Source organism: Podarcis filfolensis, assembly GCF_964270895.1.
Source record: "Podarcis filfolensis genome assembly, chromosome: 5".
NCBI classification, from domain to species: domain Eukaryota; kingdom Metazoa; phylum Chordata; class Lepidosauria; order Squamata; family Lacertidae; genus Podarcis; species Podarcis filfolensis.
Genome location: NC_139608.1, coordinates 92,604,040 through 92,622,059, shown reverse-complemented (window position 1 = coordinate 92,622,059; position 18,020 = coordinate 92,604,040). Strand labels below are relative to the sequence as shown.

Sequence of the window (18,020 nt, the reverse complement as noted above, 5' to 3'; positions counted from 1 at the left end):
TGTTACTACATTATATTATTCTGTTCAAGTCACAGTCAAAATACCATACATCTGAGGATTTTTCCTGAAGAATCATAAATCTAATTTGTATATACTTGCGTACTGAATGGCAGCACGACCTCTGTAATTCTGTACAGAAAATATATGTTGAGATCACGTGAGTTCTTGTTAACTGAAAAGAGGACGGGTAGTGGGGAAGATTATAGATGTTGTATTTTTAATTAAACTCGAAGCTAGTTTCTGTTTGTAAGCAGCCATGTTTAAAGCAAGATCTGAATTTGTCAAGCAGCTTGAAACAAAGATTAGGCCTATATCTTAAAATAAAAACCCAAGTCCATGATGTTTTAGAAGAGGCTAAGGCAAGGGTCAGGGACGCGGGTGGCGCTGTGGGTAAAACTTCAGTGCCTAGGACTTGCTGATTGTATGGTTGGCGGTTCGAATCCCCGCGGCGGGGTGAGCTCCCGTCTTTCGGTCCCAGCTCCTGCCCACCTAGCAGTTCGAAAGCACCCCTAAGTGCAAGTAGATAAATAGGTACCGCTTTATAGCGGGAAGGTCAACGGCGTTTCCGTGTGCTGCGCTGGTGCCGGCTCGCCAGAGCAGCTTCGTCACGCTGGCCACGTGACCTGGAAGTGTCTGCGGACAGCGCTGGCTCCCGGCCTCTTAAGTGAGATGGGCGCACAACCCTAGAGTCGGACACGACTGGCCCGTACGGGCAGGGGTACCTTTACCTTTACCTTTAAGGCAAGGGTCAGCAAACTTTTTCAGCAGGGGGCCGGTCCACTGTCCCTCAGACCTTGGGGGGGGGGGGCAGACTGTATTTTGAAAATGAATTCCTATGCCCCGCAAATAACCCAGAGATGCATTTTAAATAAAAGGACACATTCCACTCATGCAAAAACACGCTGAGTCCCGGATTGTCTGTGGACCGGATTTAGAAGGCGATTGGGCCAGATTGGGCCAGATCCGGCCCACGGGCCTTAGTTTGCCTATGCATGGGCTAGGAGTGAACCCTACACAATCCAGAGTGGAGCCCCTAAAATGGTTGTGCTTGTGTTCTGAGTCCTTGGACCTGCTCTGCTGATTCACATATGGCAGGCATGTTAAACATGCTGATTGCGAAAAGCTCAACACAACTTTGGTCAATTCAATGGGTAGATCGCAATCAGTTTTTTTTATAGTGGGAGCAGATCGCAGTCTTTTGGGAGCTGGACATGCCTGACATATGGCTTCACAGAAACATCTGTCCAAATCAGCATGTGTTGGGGGCTCTATCTCGCCCTCAGGATTGTGGGTGCCCACCGCCGCAACGTGGACATGCAACGTCACATGCACATGCCTGCATGCAGTGCCTGTGACATTGCACACACTACGTGCAGGTGTTTGCATGTGACGTCACACATCTGCGTTGTGGTGACTCCTCTTCCTCCTTTTATCCATAGTCAGCCTTTTCCATGGGCAGAACAGCAGGGACCACCCTATATCTCAGCACATGCTCCACTAAGCCCACCTGGACAATCTCTTGCTTTTGTTTCTTATCTACTCTTTAAATTAAGAAGGGTGGCGCTGTGGTCTAAACCCCAGAGCCTAGGGCTTGCCGATCAGAAGGTTGGCTGTCTGAATCCCCGCGATGGGGTTAGCTCCTGCTGTTCGGTCCCAGCTCCTGCCCACCCAGCAGTTTGAAAGCACATCAAAGTGAAAGTAGATAAATAGGTACCACTCTGGCGGGAAGGTCAACGGCGTTTCCATGCGCTGCTTTGGTTTCACCAGAAGCGGCTTAGTCATGCTGGCCACATGACCCGGAAAGCTGATGACCGCGCAACCCCAGAGTCGTCCGCGACTGGACCTAACGGTCAGGGGTCCCTTTACCTTTTTATGTTTTGCAACATACTCAGTTCTCAAAACTATTCATAGTTAGATACTCTTGATAATGAATTAATTGCCATCTCCTGGGCAAAATCTTGTTCTAGATAGTAAGGGCTAAGCTCTTCTTCCAAAGCCATTTGGTCTTTGCCCTCCAAACAGAAGCCCCTTCTCAGAGTTCTTCTGTATGGAGAGAAGCAAGAATAATTCGTGATTGAAACAAAACAAAAAAAAATTAGCTTGCTTGCAGTTTGCACAGACCCAAATTGCGAGGCAATAACAGGTTTTCTATAAAAGCATTGTAACACGTACTAGATTCTAAAATGGTAAAAATATTGTTTAAAATGTGAACATAAGAAATCGCACATCAACATTCTTCTGGGTAGTAGAAATTGGTTTGATTTCGATGACATGTTTACTATCTGCCGCTAGCTTCCAGAGTACATCTGGCATATTATAATAGACAAAACATTAATTAACTATGCAACTAAATAATTAAACTTGTACTGTAGCTTTTACCTTACAACTCCAGCATGGCTTTCAATAACGAAGCAGATAAGACAAATAATTAAAACTGCACAAAACAAAACCAACCAGCCATCTGTAAACTACCACTAATCAGCCCAGCATCTTAATTACAAAGAACTGCAGAAAGCGAGAGAGAGCTTTTAACTGGAGCCTGGAGTTTCTGCAGTGTCAGTGCAAGATAATCCTCAGAGCAAGGGGTGTTATCTGCTCATGAATCACTGTATTTTGATGAAATATAGAAATAAAATAAAATAAATTGTCCAGTAGCACCTTAGAGACCAACTACGGTAAGTTTGTTCTGGGTATAAGCTTTCGTGTGCATGCACACTTCTTCAGATAGTGTATTTTGATGGTTATATCAGAGGCCTTCAATCTTTTTGGACCTGCGGCACATTTTGAAATCTTAAGAAACTTGCCGCGGGTATCACAAAACATTAGTTTCCCAGAAGAAAAACAAGTGGCGATGGCAAAACAACAGGCAAGCAGACCTACACAGTAACACCGCACCCCACCCAACAAAAATAAAATATGAGAGGGGCAGGAGGTCCATGGTTCCAACTTTTTTCCTTGGTGATTTAAACCATGACTTAATTAAAATCAATCCTCCCTGACGGTTATGAATGCTTTCTAAATTTATATTGTCACTAAGAAATGAGTCTACTTGCTGAGGCAACGTAGGGGGAAGGGAGTGAAGGGGAAAGACAACTGTATATTTTTAAGGTTTTAACAGGGTAGCAGCCAGAAGTCCCAACCCCACCCCCAATGGTATCTGATAAAAGAGCCTCTGCCCTGGGATCTAAACTGAAGATAACTCAGCTGCTCAGTGAGACAGGTGTAGGATCCCTGATCTCTTTTTATATCCAAACAGAATGGAGATTCCAGTTGCTTGTAGTTCTAGGCAAGAGAATTGCATCAGCACATTTATCTCTGTATGTGTGTTTGTGTGTGTGTGTGTGTGATCTGAAGTACTTAAACAAACAAAAGTTGCCATAACTGATTTATTCACTACAAATGCCCTTATGAATTCACATCGCTGTTGTGGTTAATTCAGTTTATATGCCGCCCTTTTATCAAAAGATCTCAGGGCGGTGTACGGCATTAGAAACACAAAGCATCAGCGATAAAAACATAGTAAAAAGCATACTGACTGACAGCCTAACAAATGGTAAATTCTTAGATAATCCGCTCTTTCCTTTAAAAATAGGGTTTCTTCAAATTCTGTTAACAGTCTGATTGCGTTTAAATATTTCAGAATAGCAAGTGCCATTTGAAAATAAACTATTCCAGATTCTTAGGGTATCGTTTGTTGCTTAATCTGGCATAAACAATAGTTTTTGCGTTTTTAATAACATTTTGTACCTAAATAGATGACTTTTTTGTTTGACTTCTGATATTGAAATTTGTCTGCAGCTCAGCTAAAATTGATTCAGAGGGAGATACAGGTGGGCTTTTTATTTTAGCCGCCCTGAGCCCGGTCTTGGCTGGGGAGGCCGGGGTATAAATAAATTATTATTATTATTATTATTATTATTATTATTATTATTATTATTATTATTATTATTGCGGCACCATATTTTTCACCAATCGGATACAAAAAAATGGCTTTTCATTATTTTTCTGTACGTTTTTTCTCTCTCTTTTTTTAAAAAAATAATCAGTTCAACTTGAAATTTGCTCCCAAGTGCACACTTTGCCTCTGGCAGCCCTGCCCTTAGGTCCCTGAGTGGACAGAAGAGGCTGCTCAATGGTTGTCAAACAAGACACGCTCCACGTGGTCCCACTCCCAGACTAATACGCCTGAAAATATTTTATAAGACATTGCTATCAAGCCATCACTCCAAGGAACAATGTTATTCAGTGAGCCTGGCCACCATGGGGATATTCCAGGACAATCTGCTACAGCACCATCCATCTCTCATTTCTATCTCCTCCATTCTGTCGCCTTGCTGCCCCTCTGTATCCCTCCCCACCCCTTTGGTGCTGTTAGGAACTTCGCGTGGGGCTTTCCACACACATATCCTTCCATTTCCTACTTTTTCACCATTGTGGGAGTTTTCTAGGAGACTCTCAAGTCTCTGTGAACCAACAGGACATTTGCTCCTGTTCTTTTTGCCCGGGAATAGACAATAGTTTGAACTCTTCCATCAGTACTTCTCTTAAGAGTCGTCAACAGGCTCATCACAGCTATCTGCCAATCACCCATTCCCACCACCCTTCTGAGTAATACCCCTCCCCACCTTCTCACTATATAGAAGGATCTGGCAACTTCTGTTTCAGTGTATCTGAAGAAGTGTGCATGCACACGAAAGCTCATACCAAGAACTAACTTAGTTGGTCTTTAAGGTGCTACTGGAAGGAAAATTTTTTGTTTTGTTTTGACTATGGCAGACCAACACGGCTACCTATCTGTAACTAATTCTTTTCTGTTTCCCTGATCTCACTGTCCTTTCTGCCTCCTGTCATTTGCATTTGAGTTTTCCTCTTTGCGCTTAGGCCTCGATTGTAGCTCATCAGTCTCCACTCCTTATATGGCTACTGAAATATTCCCTGCCAAATCTATCTCTTTATCCAGCTGTACGTTTTTTTGGGAAGGGTGATGCATAAGAAATTAATGCATGCATTTTACTTTGGCACTTTTGCTGCCTGTGACCCTTTTTGGTGTTTTGCAGTAAACTAAAATGCTGCTGCCCCCAAATCTACTGATATATTTTTTTTCTGTGCTAATCAGAGTGCAGGCCAACATCCCTGTGGTAAGTTGCTGTTCTGGACATGGGGTGTTGAAAATCGCATACCCACTGGTGATGTTTGCTTATATATGTGCTGTGTATATAAAAAGGTAAAGGACCCCTGACAGTTAAGTCCAGTCGTGAGTGACTCTGGGGTTGCGGTGCTCATCTCGCTTTACTGGCCGACGGAGCCGACGTTTGTCCACAGGCAGTTTTTCCAGGTCATGTGGCCAGCATGACTAAGCCACTTCTGGCGAAACCAGAGCAGCACACAGAAGTGCCATTTACCTTCCCGCTGGAGCGGTGCCTGTTTATCTACAGTGGTACCTCTGGTTACGTACTTAATTTGTTCTGGAGGTCCGTTCTTAACCTGAAACTGTTCTTAACCTTAAGCACCACTTTAGCTAATGGGGCCTCCCGCTGCTGCCACACCACCGCTGGAGCATGATTTCTGTTCTCATCCTGAAGCAAAGTTCTTAACCTGAAGCACTATTTCTGGGTTAGCGGAGTCTGTAACCTGAAGCGTATGTAACCTGAAGCATATGTAACCCGAGGTACCACTGTACTTGCACTTTTTTGGGGGGGTGCTTTTGAACTGCTAGGTTGGCAGGAGCTGGGACCGAGCAACGGGAGCTCACCCCATCGCGGGGATTCAAACCGCCATCCTTCTGATCGAAAAGCACAAGAGGCTCATATACTCAGCCTGGGTCAGCTGCATATGGGTCAGCTGCATTGCAATGGGTTGGACTAGATGATTCTCAGGGTCCCTTTCAACTCTACAATTCTATGATTCTGTGTAATGCATAACCAAGGGCACATGTTTGAAACCCTGACATATAGGGTACTGGAGTGAAAGTATCAGCTGTCTGAAGTACTGGGTCCCAGACACCTGCGTATGAGAGTGCAGAATGTATGAATTACTGGAAGACATCTCATTTTATTTTGTTTGGAAATATGATTGGGAACATGTTGCTGTTAAAATTGCAAATGCCAAGATAAACGCATTACAAAACTGAACTTCAAGTCCTTTCAAGGGTGGTAGAGAGAGTTTAGCTGAGCATTCCAAAACCTTTGGAATATAACATTGGGTTTGTGCTCAGTTTTTCCCTGTACTTGTTCCATGGTGTCCTAATATTTAACATCACATAGCACAATGGACTCGCTTCATAACCATCTGGTTGAGTACTAGATTCTTGCTTCTCTTCAGTGAGAGAAAATTCATTTATTCAGAAAAGGCAAGTGGGATAGTGGACCTAGGGCTGTATCACCTTAGGGTGCAAGTTGGGAAAATTGTTTCTTTGAATGCTCTCACACACCAGCAGCTCTTTGCATGCAGAAAGCTAGTATGTTATGCAAGAGGCTAGAATGTATCGCTTTAACTGCCAACGCTGTTACTAATTTTGGTTTTCAGGTTTGTCATTTATAACTTTGTCTAGCTGTTTGCTGCGTGTTATTAATTAAATTGCTTTACTATTACATTCGTATCCCACTTTCCTTCCAGGTTTTTTTAAATAAGCACCTAGAAAATGTTTACAAATTGATTTTATCATGATTTTTTAAGGATTACCACAAATTCAGCAGAGAAATGGGAGGGGGGGACACAGGGAGAAAAGAGTGGTGGGAGAGGAATTTTACAATTTATCAAGATGTGAGTACTGCCACCTCATGTTTCATCCCCCCCCAAAAGACTATTGTTATACAATCCATATAAAGTGTCGTATTCTTTGACGGTGTCTCAAACTTTAATCAAGGAAATTAAACATGTTACTTTTCTTTCTTCCCTTGCTTAGGCCCACCCAGAATTTCTGATAAAGTCATCCATCGGCAATCTGTGAGATTAGGAAGAACCATCAAGCTCCCTTGCCCCGTGGAGGGTGACCCCCCACCCCTTACTATGTGGATGAAGGATGGAAGAACAATCCACAGTGGTTGGACGCGGTTCAGGATCCTCCAACAAGGGTTGAAAATCAAAGAAGTGGAAAGCGAGGATGCCGGAACATACATCTGCAAAGCCACCAATGGTTTTGGTAGCATGAATGTGAACTACACCCTGATTGTGATTGGTGAGTACCAAGAGCGCTCTTCAGAGCCTTTGAGGGCTGCAAATCTGCTCTGTAAATAATCTACCAGCCTCTAGTTAAACTAGTCTGTCCCAATATTTACAAGCGTTTGCGGCGCTGCATGTCTCTGTGTTGCAGCCAGCAGCTTCAAGATAAGATTAGCCAGCCTTGTGCCAAAGGTTGCAAACAGACCGGAGTGATGCAATAATAGCTGATCGCAGCGAGTTCCACACAGGAAAGGTTGAGTGATAAGGGGAGGTCACACTAGCCTTTGTGGTTGCTGCTGGAACATAATTGTTCTCAAAACAACCCTTTCTTCAAACCCATGTTTCACCCTGGGTAGCAAGGCAGTGTGCTACCATTATTGTCAAGAATAGCGGCAGGTGCCGTAACTCATAGAGTCGTAGAGTTGGAAAGGGACCATGAGGGTCATCTCCTGCGATGAAGGAATCTTTTTCCCAATGTGGGGTTTGAACCCATGAGTCTCATGCTCCACCAACTGAGCTATATATATTATAAAGTTTTACCGGTGGCTTAAAAATACGGGGAGAATCTATTCTGCCTGTGCATTTCACCATAATATTCTGAATGAAGAAATAGGTGGTCTACAGCCACATAGGAGAACACAGAGTGGCAGGGTTTGAATAGACTAGCTCTGCCCCCCCCCCCAAATTAATTCGAGACCAGATCCAGGTTAGGTTAGCTGGAATCAGATGGGGGTGGCGGGGGTGGGTAACTATTCACCGAACTGAATAAAGCCTTCTTTGTAGTCTTTTCTTTTTCTCCTCATCTTTGCAAAATACCGTATTTTTCGCCCCATAGGGCGCACCGGCCCATAGGGCGCACCTAGTTGTGTTTTTTTGGGGGGGGGGAATAAAGAAAAAAAAATCCACCCCCCAGGTGTGGGGCTGGGGCGGGGGAAGCCTGAGCTTCCCCCGACCCCCGACCCCAGAACAGGCTGCTATCCGCAAACCTAGGGAGCCCGGCGGGAAGTCGCGCCGGGCTTCCAAGGGTTGCAGAGAGCTGCCTGAAGCCCGGGGCGTGCTCCGCTGCGCTCCCCAGGTTTCGGGCTGCAGGCTGCTGTCCGCAAGCCTTGAGAGCCCGGCGGGAACTCCCGCGGGCTCCCAAGGCTTGCGGATAGCTTCCTGAAGCCTGGAGAGCGAGAGGGGTCGGTGTGCACCAACCCCTCTCGCTCTCCAGGCTTCAGCGAAAGCCTGCATTCGCCCCATAGGACACACACACATTTCCCCTTCATTTTTGGAGGGGGAAAAGTGTGTCCTATAGAGCGAAAAATACAGTAACTTTTCTCTTTGTAACCTGCCTTTCTTCTGGAAAACAGATTTTTTAGCTCTGTTTCAGAAATCATCCCCTTGGGGAGAGCATAGGTTTTATCATCCAAATTCATAAAGGAGAAAGCTGATTCAAACTGATCAAAGCTTGCTTAATTTACTCCCTAACGGGCCATGCACAGTGATGGCAGTTTGTAGATTATAATGATTTATAATATTCATCTGAAAATGGCACCTAATACTATGTAAGTGGAGACTGATGGGTTTAGGTATTGATATACTTGCTACAAGGTAATTTGCTTCTGTCTGAGCTAATCCTTGCTAAAAATAGCATCTCTTCAGTGTTCTAGAACGCGTTTCTCGTTTGTACAATAGCTACCACTCACTTGGATAGTTTCTGTTTGAAAGTAGTATTCCTCCTGGTGCCTCATATTTGTGGCTCACTAATGCTGTTTCTATTTAAACTCTGTTTATATTTTCTGTCAGGGGTTCCAAGCGAGCACAAGGGGTGACTGTCTAGCTCTTTCAAAAGTTTCACTTGACTCCACTTTTAAAGTACATGTGGCAAAGGCTGGGTGTTAGAGGGAAAATGCTCTTTTTTGAAAGCTACTCATTTTGTGTGAAGTTCTGGGATATATTATTTTTTTATATATGGTGATGTGAGAACCAGGACCAACCCCTATTTCAGAAACCCTAGGATTCTGTAGAATAGATGGGAAATAAATCCATTTCTTTTGGATCTCAGGATGCAGATCTGTTTCTATTACATTGGTACCTCGGTTTAAGAACAGTCCGGTTTAAGAACGATTCGACTTACAAACTCTGCAAAACCAGAAATAGTGTTCCGGTTTGAGAACTTTACCTTGATCTAAGAACGTAATCCAAACAGTGGAAGGGCACTGGCTGCAGGAGGCCTCATTAGGGAAAACATGCCTTGATTTAAGAACGGTTTTGGTTTAAGAATGGACTTCCAGAAGGGATTAAGTTTGTAAACCGAGGTACCACTGTTCATCTCCTCTAGTCTCAACAAAGCACCCATCCTCTCACATGAGGTGCAGAAGGAACTTGTGACAAGTTCTCTCATCCAACTTCCTCCAGGCTTTTTAAAACACCTGAGTATTTCTAACGTTTCTAACTGAATTAGCCTTCTTACGAGAACTGGCAATGCTTATATTCCATTCTTCTGTTTTTACCTAGTTTCTGCTGCCATCTGATCTCAGGGCCTTACAATCCAAACATCCTTTTCTTCTTTACCTCTGCAAAAAATAAAAAAACACAAGGAAACCTGTAAGCTAAGCCCAAAACCAGTGTTAAGTAGAAGGTACAGTTTCCTCCCATAGGTGAGCTTAAAAGGTTTTGTGGCTTACCACAAGGTTTTGGATGCAAATTACAGCGAAGAGACAGCTTTTAATCCAAATTCACATTCCAATGATTAAGTACAAGAGTTGCTTATCTGTTACAGCAGTGGTTCCCAATTAGCGGCCCCCCTGTTTTTCAAAAGCCAAGCCATGGATCCCCTATTTTTGAAAATTTTTGATACCTTTGTTGTAGTTTTTGGTATGTGAATGGTCCCCCGGACCCCCTACATCAGTGGTGTCCAAGCTTTTTTCAAAGAGGGCCAGATTTGATGAAGTGAAGGGCTGTGAGGGCCAAACTGTCACAGGGCCAGATTAAACCGACCGGCGGGTTGGATTAGGCCCCAAAATGGACTTTGGACATGCCTGCCCTACATGGATTCCTTAGGATCAATGGACCCCCAATTGGCAACCCCTGCTAGAGAGTCATCTGTAGTCCAGAGAAACAGTGGTGCTGTATATTTTGTACAGCTTCTGCATAAAAATCTTTGCACGAAGCTCTTCTCTTCAGCTGCCACTGAATGCTTATTTCTTATTCTTTTCTTTTCTTTTAATACCACTGGTCATTCAGCAACTAAATATAAGTATTAAAAGTAAGCAGAGGCCTAATATGTAGCTCTTTAATTGCTTAAAAATGAAGAGCCCGTGCAGGTACTATCTTACAAAAGTAGTTTCTGTTCAGAGAATGTAACCATTTTCAGGAGCCTGAAGGAATTTTGCCTCTTTCTGCAGTAATATGTTAAGTGATGCTTGGGTTGTTGTTTTTTAGTTATTGTCTGCAGCTTGCAAAAGTGCCTTTCTTCACTCAAGACACACATTGCCTTACCCTGTCATCCACAGGGCATGTGCCGTCCTTAAGAGCCACAGTTTGTGAATTCATGTGTAAGGTGTATTTCATCTGCAGAGTGCAGTTGAGGATATCATCCACAAAAGCACCTAACTGTTTAAATACTCTGATCTGGAATGTTGTTTATTAGAGCTCCTATTTTACCAAAAGTGTAGCTCTTGAAGGCAATAGTACAATGTCTACTGTACACAGCATTACCTTCAAAATAGCCTTTTCTTGCTAAACTGGTTATTGCTTGATTGTATTTTACAAGTTCTATGAAGTACAATCTTTGATACTTTTGGCATATAGATTAAAATTTGTAATAAGAATCTATTTTTTGAAAAATAAGATTCAGCATATATACCCACAGAGAGATATTTGGCCGCCATTTTTTGTTTATTCAGTATGTTTCCTGACATACTTAGAGCCCAAAATGTGCATAAAAGATGGTCTGTATGACAGGTCTCTGGTGATCTCATTAATTGGTATCTCAAAACATCATTTTTTAGCATTAAAAAGCTGTGGAAGCACATGAAATGAGAAATGTAGGTGGCATCTGACATCTCTGTTTATACTGCTGGCTTCTAAGCAAACATTTATCTGCATGGATTTGCTTCAGTTTTGGCCCAATGAAACAAAAATTTTGAGACTTCAGAACAAATTAAAAAGCAAACAAAAATAGGTAAGAATGAAACTCTCTGATACTGATCAATGAATATACCTTTAGCAGAGTGAAACAGCTGGCTGTAGGTGCCATGAAAGAGCAATGTTTTGATGGCTATTTATTTTATTGTTCTTGTATTTTAATTGCCAGGGGTGGTGGGGAGGTGCGTGTAGGATTTTCTGCTGCAGGTTCCACAATAACATGACTGGCTTTGGGTACATTTTGGGGGGGGTGGGGGGGGGAGCATTTGCTGCTTTTATCTTAGCCAGGAAAAATTCTTGGGTTGGCCTTGGGTCAGCATTATCTCTGTTTGAGAGGGAAGCAACATATATCCATTATAAAGAAATTCTGACGTTTCTTGTGGTAGCAGCTCATCTTAAGGTCACCCAGCATTGGACGAAGCTAAGTCTACACTTTCTAAGAGGACTGGCATCAACAGTTATTGCAGGTGGCACTGAAGGAACAGTTAACAAAACATACATGGATAAACGGAGGGTAGATGGACAGCTTTTGTGACATATGGGCCAGCTTTGTTCAATATTCTAGGGTTGCAGAGCATGACGTATATACCTGGTGCACATGGATCTTTGTAGAAGGACATTCTGGGATGACGAAGCCTTTTACTTTTGAGTCTATTGAAATACATAATTCTACTTACTGGGGTTGCTTTCTTTGAATGTTTTGGCAGCAGTTCTGTGTTGAAATTCCTCCTGGTGGTTGTAAATAGTTCACTTTGTGTACATGAAAAAGAATAAAACTACAGTTTTAACAAAAATCGCAGAGCTGCTACTTCATTTCTAATGCATTGGCCACATTCAGACTATTATATTGCAGCTTAATAAAGCAAGGTTTGAACAAGCATCATGCTCCTTCATTCTTCCCAACACTCAAGTCAGAATATTATCATTTCCTGTTATGTCTGAATGAACTGAGAGTCTTTGGTTAACAGCTTCTGAACAAGCCAGGATATTAAGCCAACTTTAAATCATGGCTTTATATCCTAGCTTGTTTGGAAGACATCAACTCTAGTTTCCTAGTTCAGACATAATAGGTAACTGTAGTTTGTGTTACCAAGACACTTGTTTCAGATGGTAATCTACATACGCCCTCAAAAGATGTGTCTGTTTTGGCTTTCTTCTAGGAAATGAACATGGTGGCATTGCAAAGGAATCGGAGCAAGCTATAGTGGTTTAGGCCAAACCTCCTATAGCAGCGCGACGCGGGTGGCGCTGTGGGTTAAAACACAGAGCCTAGGACTTGCCAATCAGGAGGTCGGCGGTTCAAATCCCCGTGATGGGGTGAGCTCCCGTTGCTTGGTCCCTGCTCCTGCCTACCTAGCAGTTCAAAAGCATGTCAAAGAGCAAGTAGGTACCGCTCCAGCGGGAAGGTAAATGGCATTTCCGTGCGCTGCTCTGGTTTGCCAGAAGCGGCTTAGTCATGCTGGCCACATGACCCGGAAGCTGTACGTCGGCTCCCTCGGCCAATAAAGCGAGATGAGTGCAGCAACCCCAGAGTCGGTCACGACTGGACCTAATGGTCAGGGGTCCCTTTACCTTTTACCCATAGCAGCAGCCATGAACCATCTTGTTGTCTTGATTAGTCCCTGTGACTTTTGCCATGTCTGTGGCAAGCTGATGGCTATTAATTAACTTTGGGGAATGAAACAAAAAGGGCTTCCTCTAGCAAGCATCTTCCACTCATCATTTAATCAACTCTAAATTTCCGTATTCTGGGAAATGTCACCACCCTTTCCCACGAGGGACTCTTCCGTCACCTGGCCACGAGTTCTGGTTGTTCAGAGACCCTTTCATGACCTCCCTGCACCTCTGTGGAAGGAAAATGGTCCTTTGTCATTTTATGTCACTTTCTCATCCAGTTCTGTCAATGAGTTCACTTGTTGAGTAGTTAGACCTAATGCCCATCAGAACTCTCTTTCCTGTAACTGAACACTTCTCAGTCACCCCATTGTTCAGTCCTCCACACTCCCTTTCCCAAGTTCAGTCTCACTCTGCAGATTCCTACAGGGGGAAAAAGACTTCTGCTTCATTCCAGCTAGAACCCTCACCCAGGCCTCTTCTCCCCATCACCCTGACTCCCAGCTGTGTTTGTTGTTTACTTCAGATTAGTCAAGACCCTTGCAGGAAGCGTTCCCAAAGAAAAACCCTTTTTCTATTTTTGGAAACGTGGAGTGGATTCCCCCCTTTTAAAAAAAAATGGTGAGGGCACATGAAAGTATTCTCCATCTGTCTGCAAAGGGCCCGCCACCTGTTTCTTTAGTTGCTGTCAGAAACTTCTGACTCAGACACAGTTGTAGACCCGTAGTTCATGGTAAAGTTCAGGAGACTGATTCTGTTCAATTATACCTTTCTCAGGATGGGTACTTAACAGTGTTTTTCTCCATCTTCCTACCTCTGCCTTTATTATGTCATTCCAAACCCTGGTGTGTTTAGGCTTGCGCTGCAAGTACGTCTCATTCCTAGCACCTGCCAACTAGTACATCCACTACAGATAAGATATTAGTATTAGTATTAGTATGTGCCTCCCCACAGCACCAATATCCCTGCTGTCTTCCCCGCATCCTCTGTGTAATAATAATAATAATAATAATAATAATAATAATAATAATAATAATAATTTATTATTTGTACCCCGCCCATCTGGCTGGGTTTCCCCAGCCACTCTGTTGCTCTGTGTTTTTTTTAAAAAAAGATATTTATTGAAGTTTTACAAAAACATAAATTTAAAAAGGTCATATAAAAAGAAAGAAATACAAAAAAAACATAGAAAAATACATAAAATAGAAAAAAGAAGAATAAAAACAAATCCATTTTTTTGTAACCCTAACTCATTATCTTATTTCCTTGGCCTCCTCACACCTCCCCTTTTTGTATCCCCATTTAAATAATCAAATCAGCAAATCCTTACCCTCTTTCGTTTATCTTAACTCTGTATCTTAACATATTATAACTCTATATTTTCATCCATTATCAATTCAATTTTGCATACTCTTGTTAACTTTGTTGCTAATGCCACTTATTTTCAATCCAACATCATTTTAACATTCATTAATTTTACAGTGTTTCTGCAGATAGTCTTTAAATTTCTTCCAGTCTTCTTCTACCAACTCTTCTCCCAGGTCTCGGATTCTGCCAGTCATTTCCGCCAATTCCATATAGTCCATTCCCCAGCCACTCTGGGCGGCTTCCAACAAAGACAAAAAATACACTAAAATATCACACATTAAAAACTTCCCTGAACAGGGCTGCCTATGTAACTGACAATGACACATGGCTTTGGGAAATCAGGCCAGCAATGCCCACGCTGGCTGCTACCGCCCTTTGTCACTCACTGATACCCCCAGTATTCGTAACTAGGTTCAGGATTAGCCCAAGGCAGTATGGTGGTTTTCCCAATAGCGATGTATGGAAGTGAGAGCTGGACCATAAAGAAGGCTGATTGCCGAAGAATTGATGCTTTTGAATTATGGTGCTGGAGGAGACTCTTGAGAGTCCCATGGACTGCAAGAAGATCAAACCTATCCATTCTTGTCAGGGAACTGCCATCGGAACTAGAGGAGGAGGCGAGGCTCCACAGCGATGGTGGAGAGGGGCCAAGCAGGGAGAGAGGCAGGTCTCCTGTTGGGGAAGAAAATCAGCGCAACACCAGGGATAGAGGGGGGCCAATGGGGGAAGCAGAGAGCAGGCTCCGGGACTCTTCACTGGACACCAGCGGGGAGAGCACAGGTCCTCCGCTACCCACGCCCTCCCTGCGCAGAAGACTTCCACGCAGGGAGAGTAGGAGGAGACTGGGCGTCAAACAACTTTTATGTTGGAAAAGGTTTAAGAAACGCCCACTGACGGATTCTGCCAGCGACTGAACAGCCACGGAGTGGATGGCTGTCCAACGAGAAATGGTTTAACCAGCCAACCTAGCCCAGAGCGGCGGCAACTTACGCACAAGCAACCCCTAAAGCCATTACAATTCTGAAGGAAATCAGCCTTGAGTGCTCACTGGAAGGACAGATCCTGAAGCTGAGGCTCCAATACTTTGGCTACCTCATGAGAAGAGAAGACTCCCTGGAAAATACCCTGATGTTGGGAAAAATTGAGGGCATAAGGAGAAGGGAACAACAGAGGACAAGATGGTTGGACAGTGTTCTTGAAGCTACCAACATGAGTTTGACGAAACTGCGGGAGGCAGTGGAAGACTGGAGTGCCTGGCATGCTCTGGTCCATGGGGTCATGAAGAGTCAGACCCGGCTAAACGACAACAAGTATGGTGCCTAAGGGACACAGGTGGCGCTGTGGTCTAAACCACTGAGCTTCCTGGGCTTGCCAATCATAAGGTTGGCGGTTAGAATCCCCGCAATGGGGTGAGCTCCCGTTACTTGGTCCCAGCTCCTGCCAACCTAGCAGTTTGAAAGCACGCCGAAAAATGCAAGTAGATAAATAGGTACCACTCCAGCGGGAAGGTAGACAGTGTTTCTGTGCGCTGCTCTGGTTTCGCTGTTCCCTTGCGCCAGAAGCGGCTTAGTCATGCTGGCTACATGACACGGAAAAACTTTCTGTGGACAAACACCAGCTCCCTCGGCCTGTAAAGCGAGATGAGTGCCGCAACCCCAGAGTCGTCTGCGTCTGGACTTAACTGTCAGGGGTCCTTTACCTTTAGTATGGTGCCTGAGTTGGAATGTCCACATGATGACTTTCCACCCATTAATAAAGATGGTGCACAATACACTGGGATATTACATGTAGTCTTTTATTCCGTCCATTGGTGAAATGGGGTATAATGGAAACCCACTGAAAAAACCTGCAAACACCCTGCTCTGCCCCCATTCTGCCCTTTTTAGTGACATCTTTATGACGTTTCCGGGTCACTTCTGGGTTCGACGTGATGCACGTATAGGTGGTCACACACATATTGAACACACATAAACAGGATACTGGCTGTAATGGGAGCTGCCCTAGTGTATGGTGGTTTTCTTGTGTAGCGCCCATTAATTTAAATTGGACTTGTGTCAGAGAGTGTCCTTTTGGATAATGCCCAGTGGGATCAAACCTGTCTTCTCCCATTCTTGTCATCCTTCATGGCATCCAGCATCTGTTACCTGTTATAGCCTGCACACATTGTAAAGATGTACCGTATTTTTTGCTCTATAAGACTCACTTTTTCCCTCCTAAAAAGTAAGGGGAAATGTGTGCGCGTCTTATGGAGCGAATGCAGGCTGCGCAGCTATCCCAGAAGCCAGAACAGCAAGAGGGACTGCTGCTTTCACTGCGCAGCGATCCTTCTTGCTTCTGAGAATATATTTTTTCTTGTTTTCTTCCTCCAAAAACTAGGTGCGTCTTGTGGTCTGGTGCGTCTTATAGAGCGAAAAATACAGTATTTAAAAGAGAATGGGTTGAACTGGTAGAAGCAGGATTTGATTCCTTTAGTGTAAGCGGGGATCAAACGTGGCCAGTGGTGATGTCAACTTTCACTGCCTGGCCCAGTGTTAAATTAATCGTTATGTTCTTCTTTCCCCTTCTTTTCTTTAACGAGATTCCCCCTCCTCCCACCCCCCAAAAAAGTTTTCTTGGTTTCATTTGATTTTCTACCATGTTCAACTGTTGGGTTTATCAACATGCCATGAACTGGCCAACAAAAGACCCTCAGTTTAGAAGCAGACCTTTCCTCCCTTCTCCTCCTCGCCCCATGAAGTTGTAACATAGGAGTTAAGTTCAGAAGGTGACAACACCTGTTTGCAATTTAAAGGAAATGAAAAGATACTTTTTCCATGGCTATAAGCATGAAATTCATACACATACGTATGCATATACAGTTTCACCAGCGTACTCCGTCCTGTGGTACACAAATGCAAACCAGAATTACTGCCAGTGTCAATTAAAACCCTTGAAGACATCTGGATATGTTTAACCCACAATTCCTTGCAGATGATTTGGAGTGTGTGTGGCGGTGGCTGTTACATCTATGCAACTACCAGGCCTGCATATTTTAATAATTACATTTATTATTAATAGTATTATTTTGAAGGAAAGCAACACAACATGTCAACTGGTCTGACATCCGACCCGGCCCATAAATGGCTTCCTTTTCATTCGGTGAGAGGAACTGAATCAACTGCGGGGGGGGGGGGGAGGGTTAGGAAACCTGTGGCCCCTCCCATCAGCGCTAGCCAGCATGCCCAATGGTCACTTGTAGTGAAGCCACAGGCTCCCCACTCTCTTCTAGGCCACACTCTTTTCTGTTGTGTGCATTTCTTTCATGCGACGCAAAAGACATTGTCCTTCAACAATATGTGCTTTCAGCCGCAGAAGATTTCTGGGCCCTCTCAGTTTACCACCATCAAAGCTTTAAAGCCCTAAACAGCCTCGGTCCGGTATACCTGAAGGAGCGTCTCCACCTCCATCGTTCTGCCCGGACACTGAGGTCCAGCACCAAGGGCCTTCTGGTGGTTCCCTCGCTGTGAGAAGCTAAGCTACAGGGAACCAGGCAGAGGGCCTTCTCGTTAGTGGCACCCGCCCTGTGGAACACCCTCCCACCAGATGTCAAAGAGAAAAATGACTACCAAACTTTTAGAAGACATCTAAAGGCAGCCCTGTTTTTAATGTTTAATAGGTTATTGTATTTTAGTGTTTTTGTTGGAAGCTGCCTAGAGTGGCTGGGGAGACCCAGCCAGATGGGCGGGGTATAAATAATAAATTATTAT

At 43.9% G+C, this 18,020-nt stretch overlaps 2 protein-coding genes across 3 annotated transcripts in view; one reads left to right on the top strand and one right to left on the bottom strand.

Moving 5' to 3' along the window:
- The window catches only part of SPON2 (spondin 2), a 460,822-nt gene that overhangs the window by 257,475 nt on the left and 185,327 nt on the right, over positions 1–18,020 (bottom strand). The window lies entirely within an intron of this gene.
- The window catches only part of FGFRL1 (fibroblast growth factor receptor like 1), a 169,642-nt gene that overhangs the window by 74,091 nt on the left and 77,531 nt on the right, over positions 1–18,020 (top strand). For both annotated transcript variants that reach the window (XM_083615703.1, XM_083615702.1), the window contains exon 3: positions 6,905–7,177. In XM_083615703.1, the coding sequence (XP_083471829.1) occupies positions 6,905–7,177 (273 nt within the window). The remainder of the gene's footprint in view (positions 1–6,904; positions 7,178–18,020) is intronic.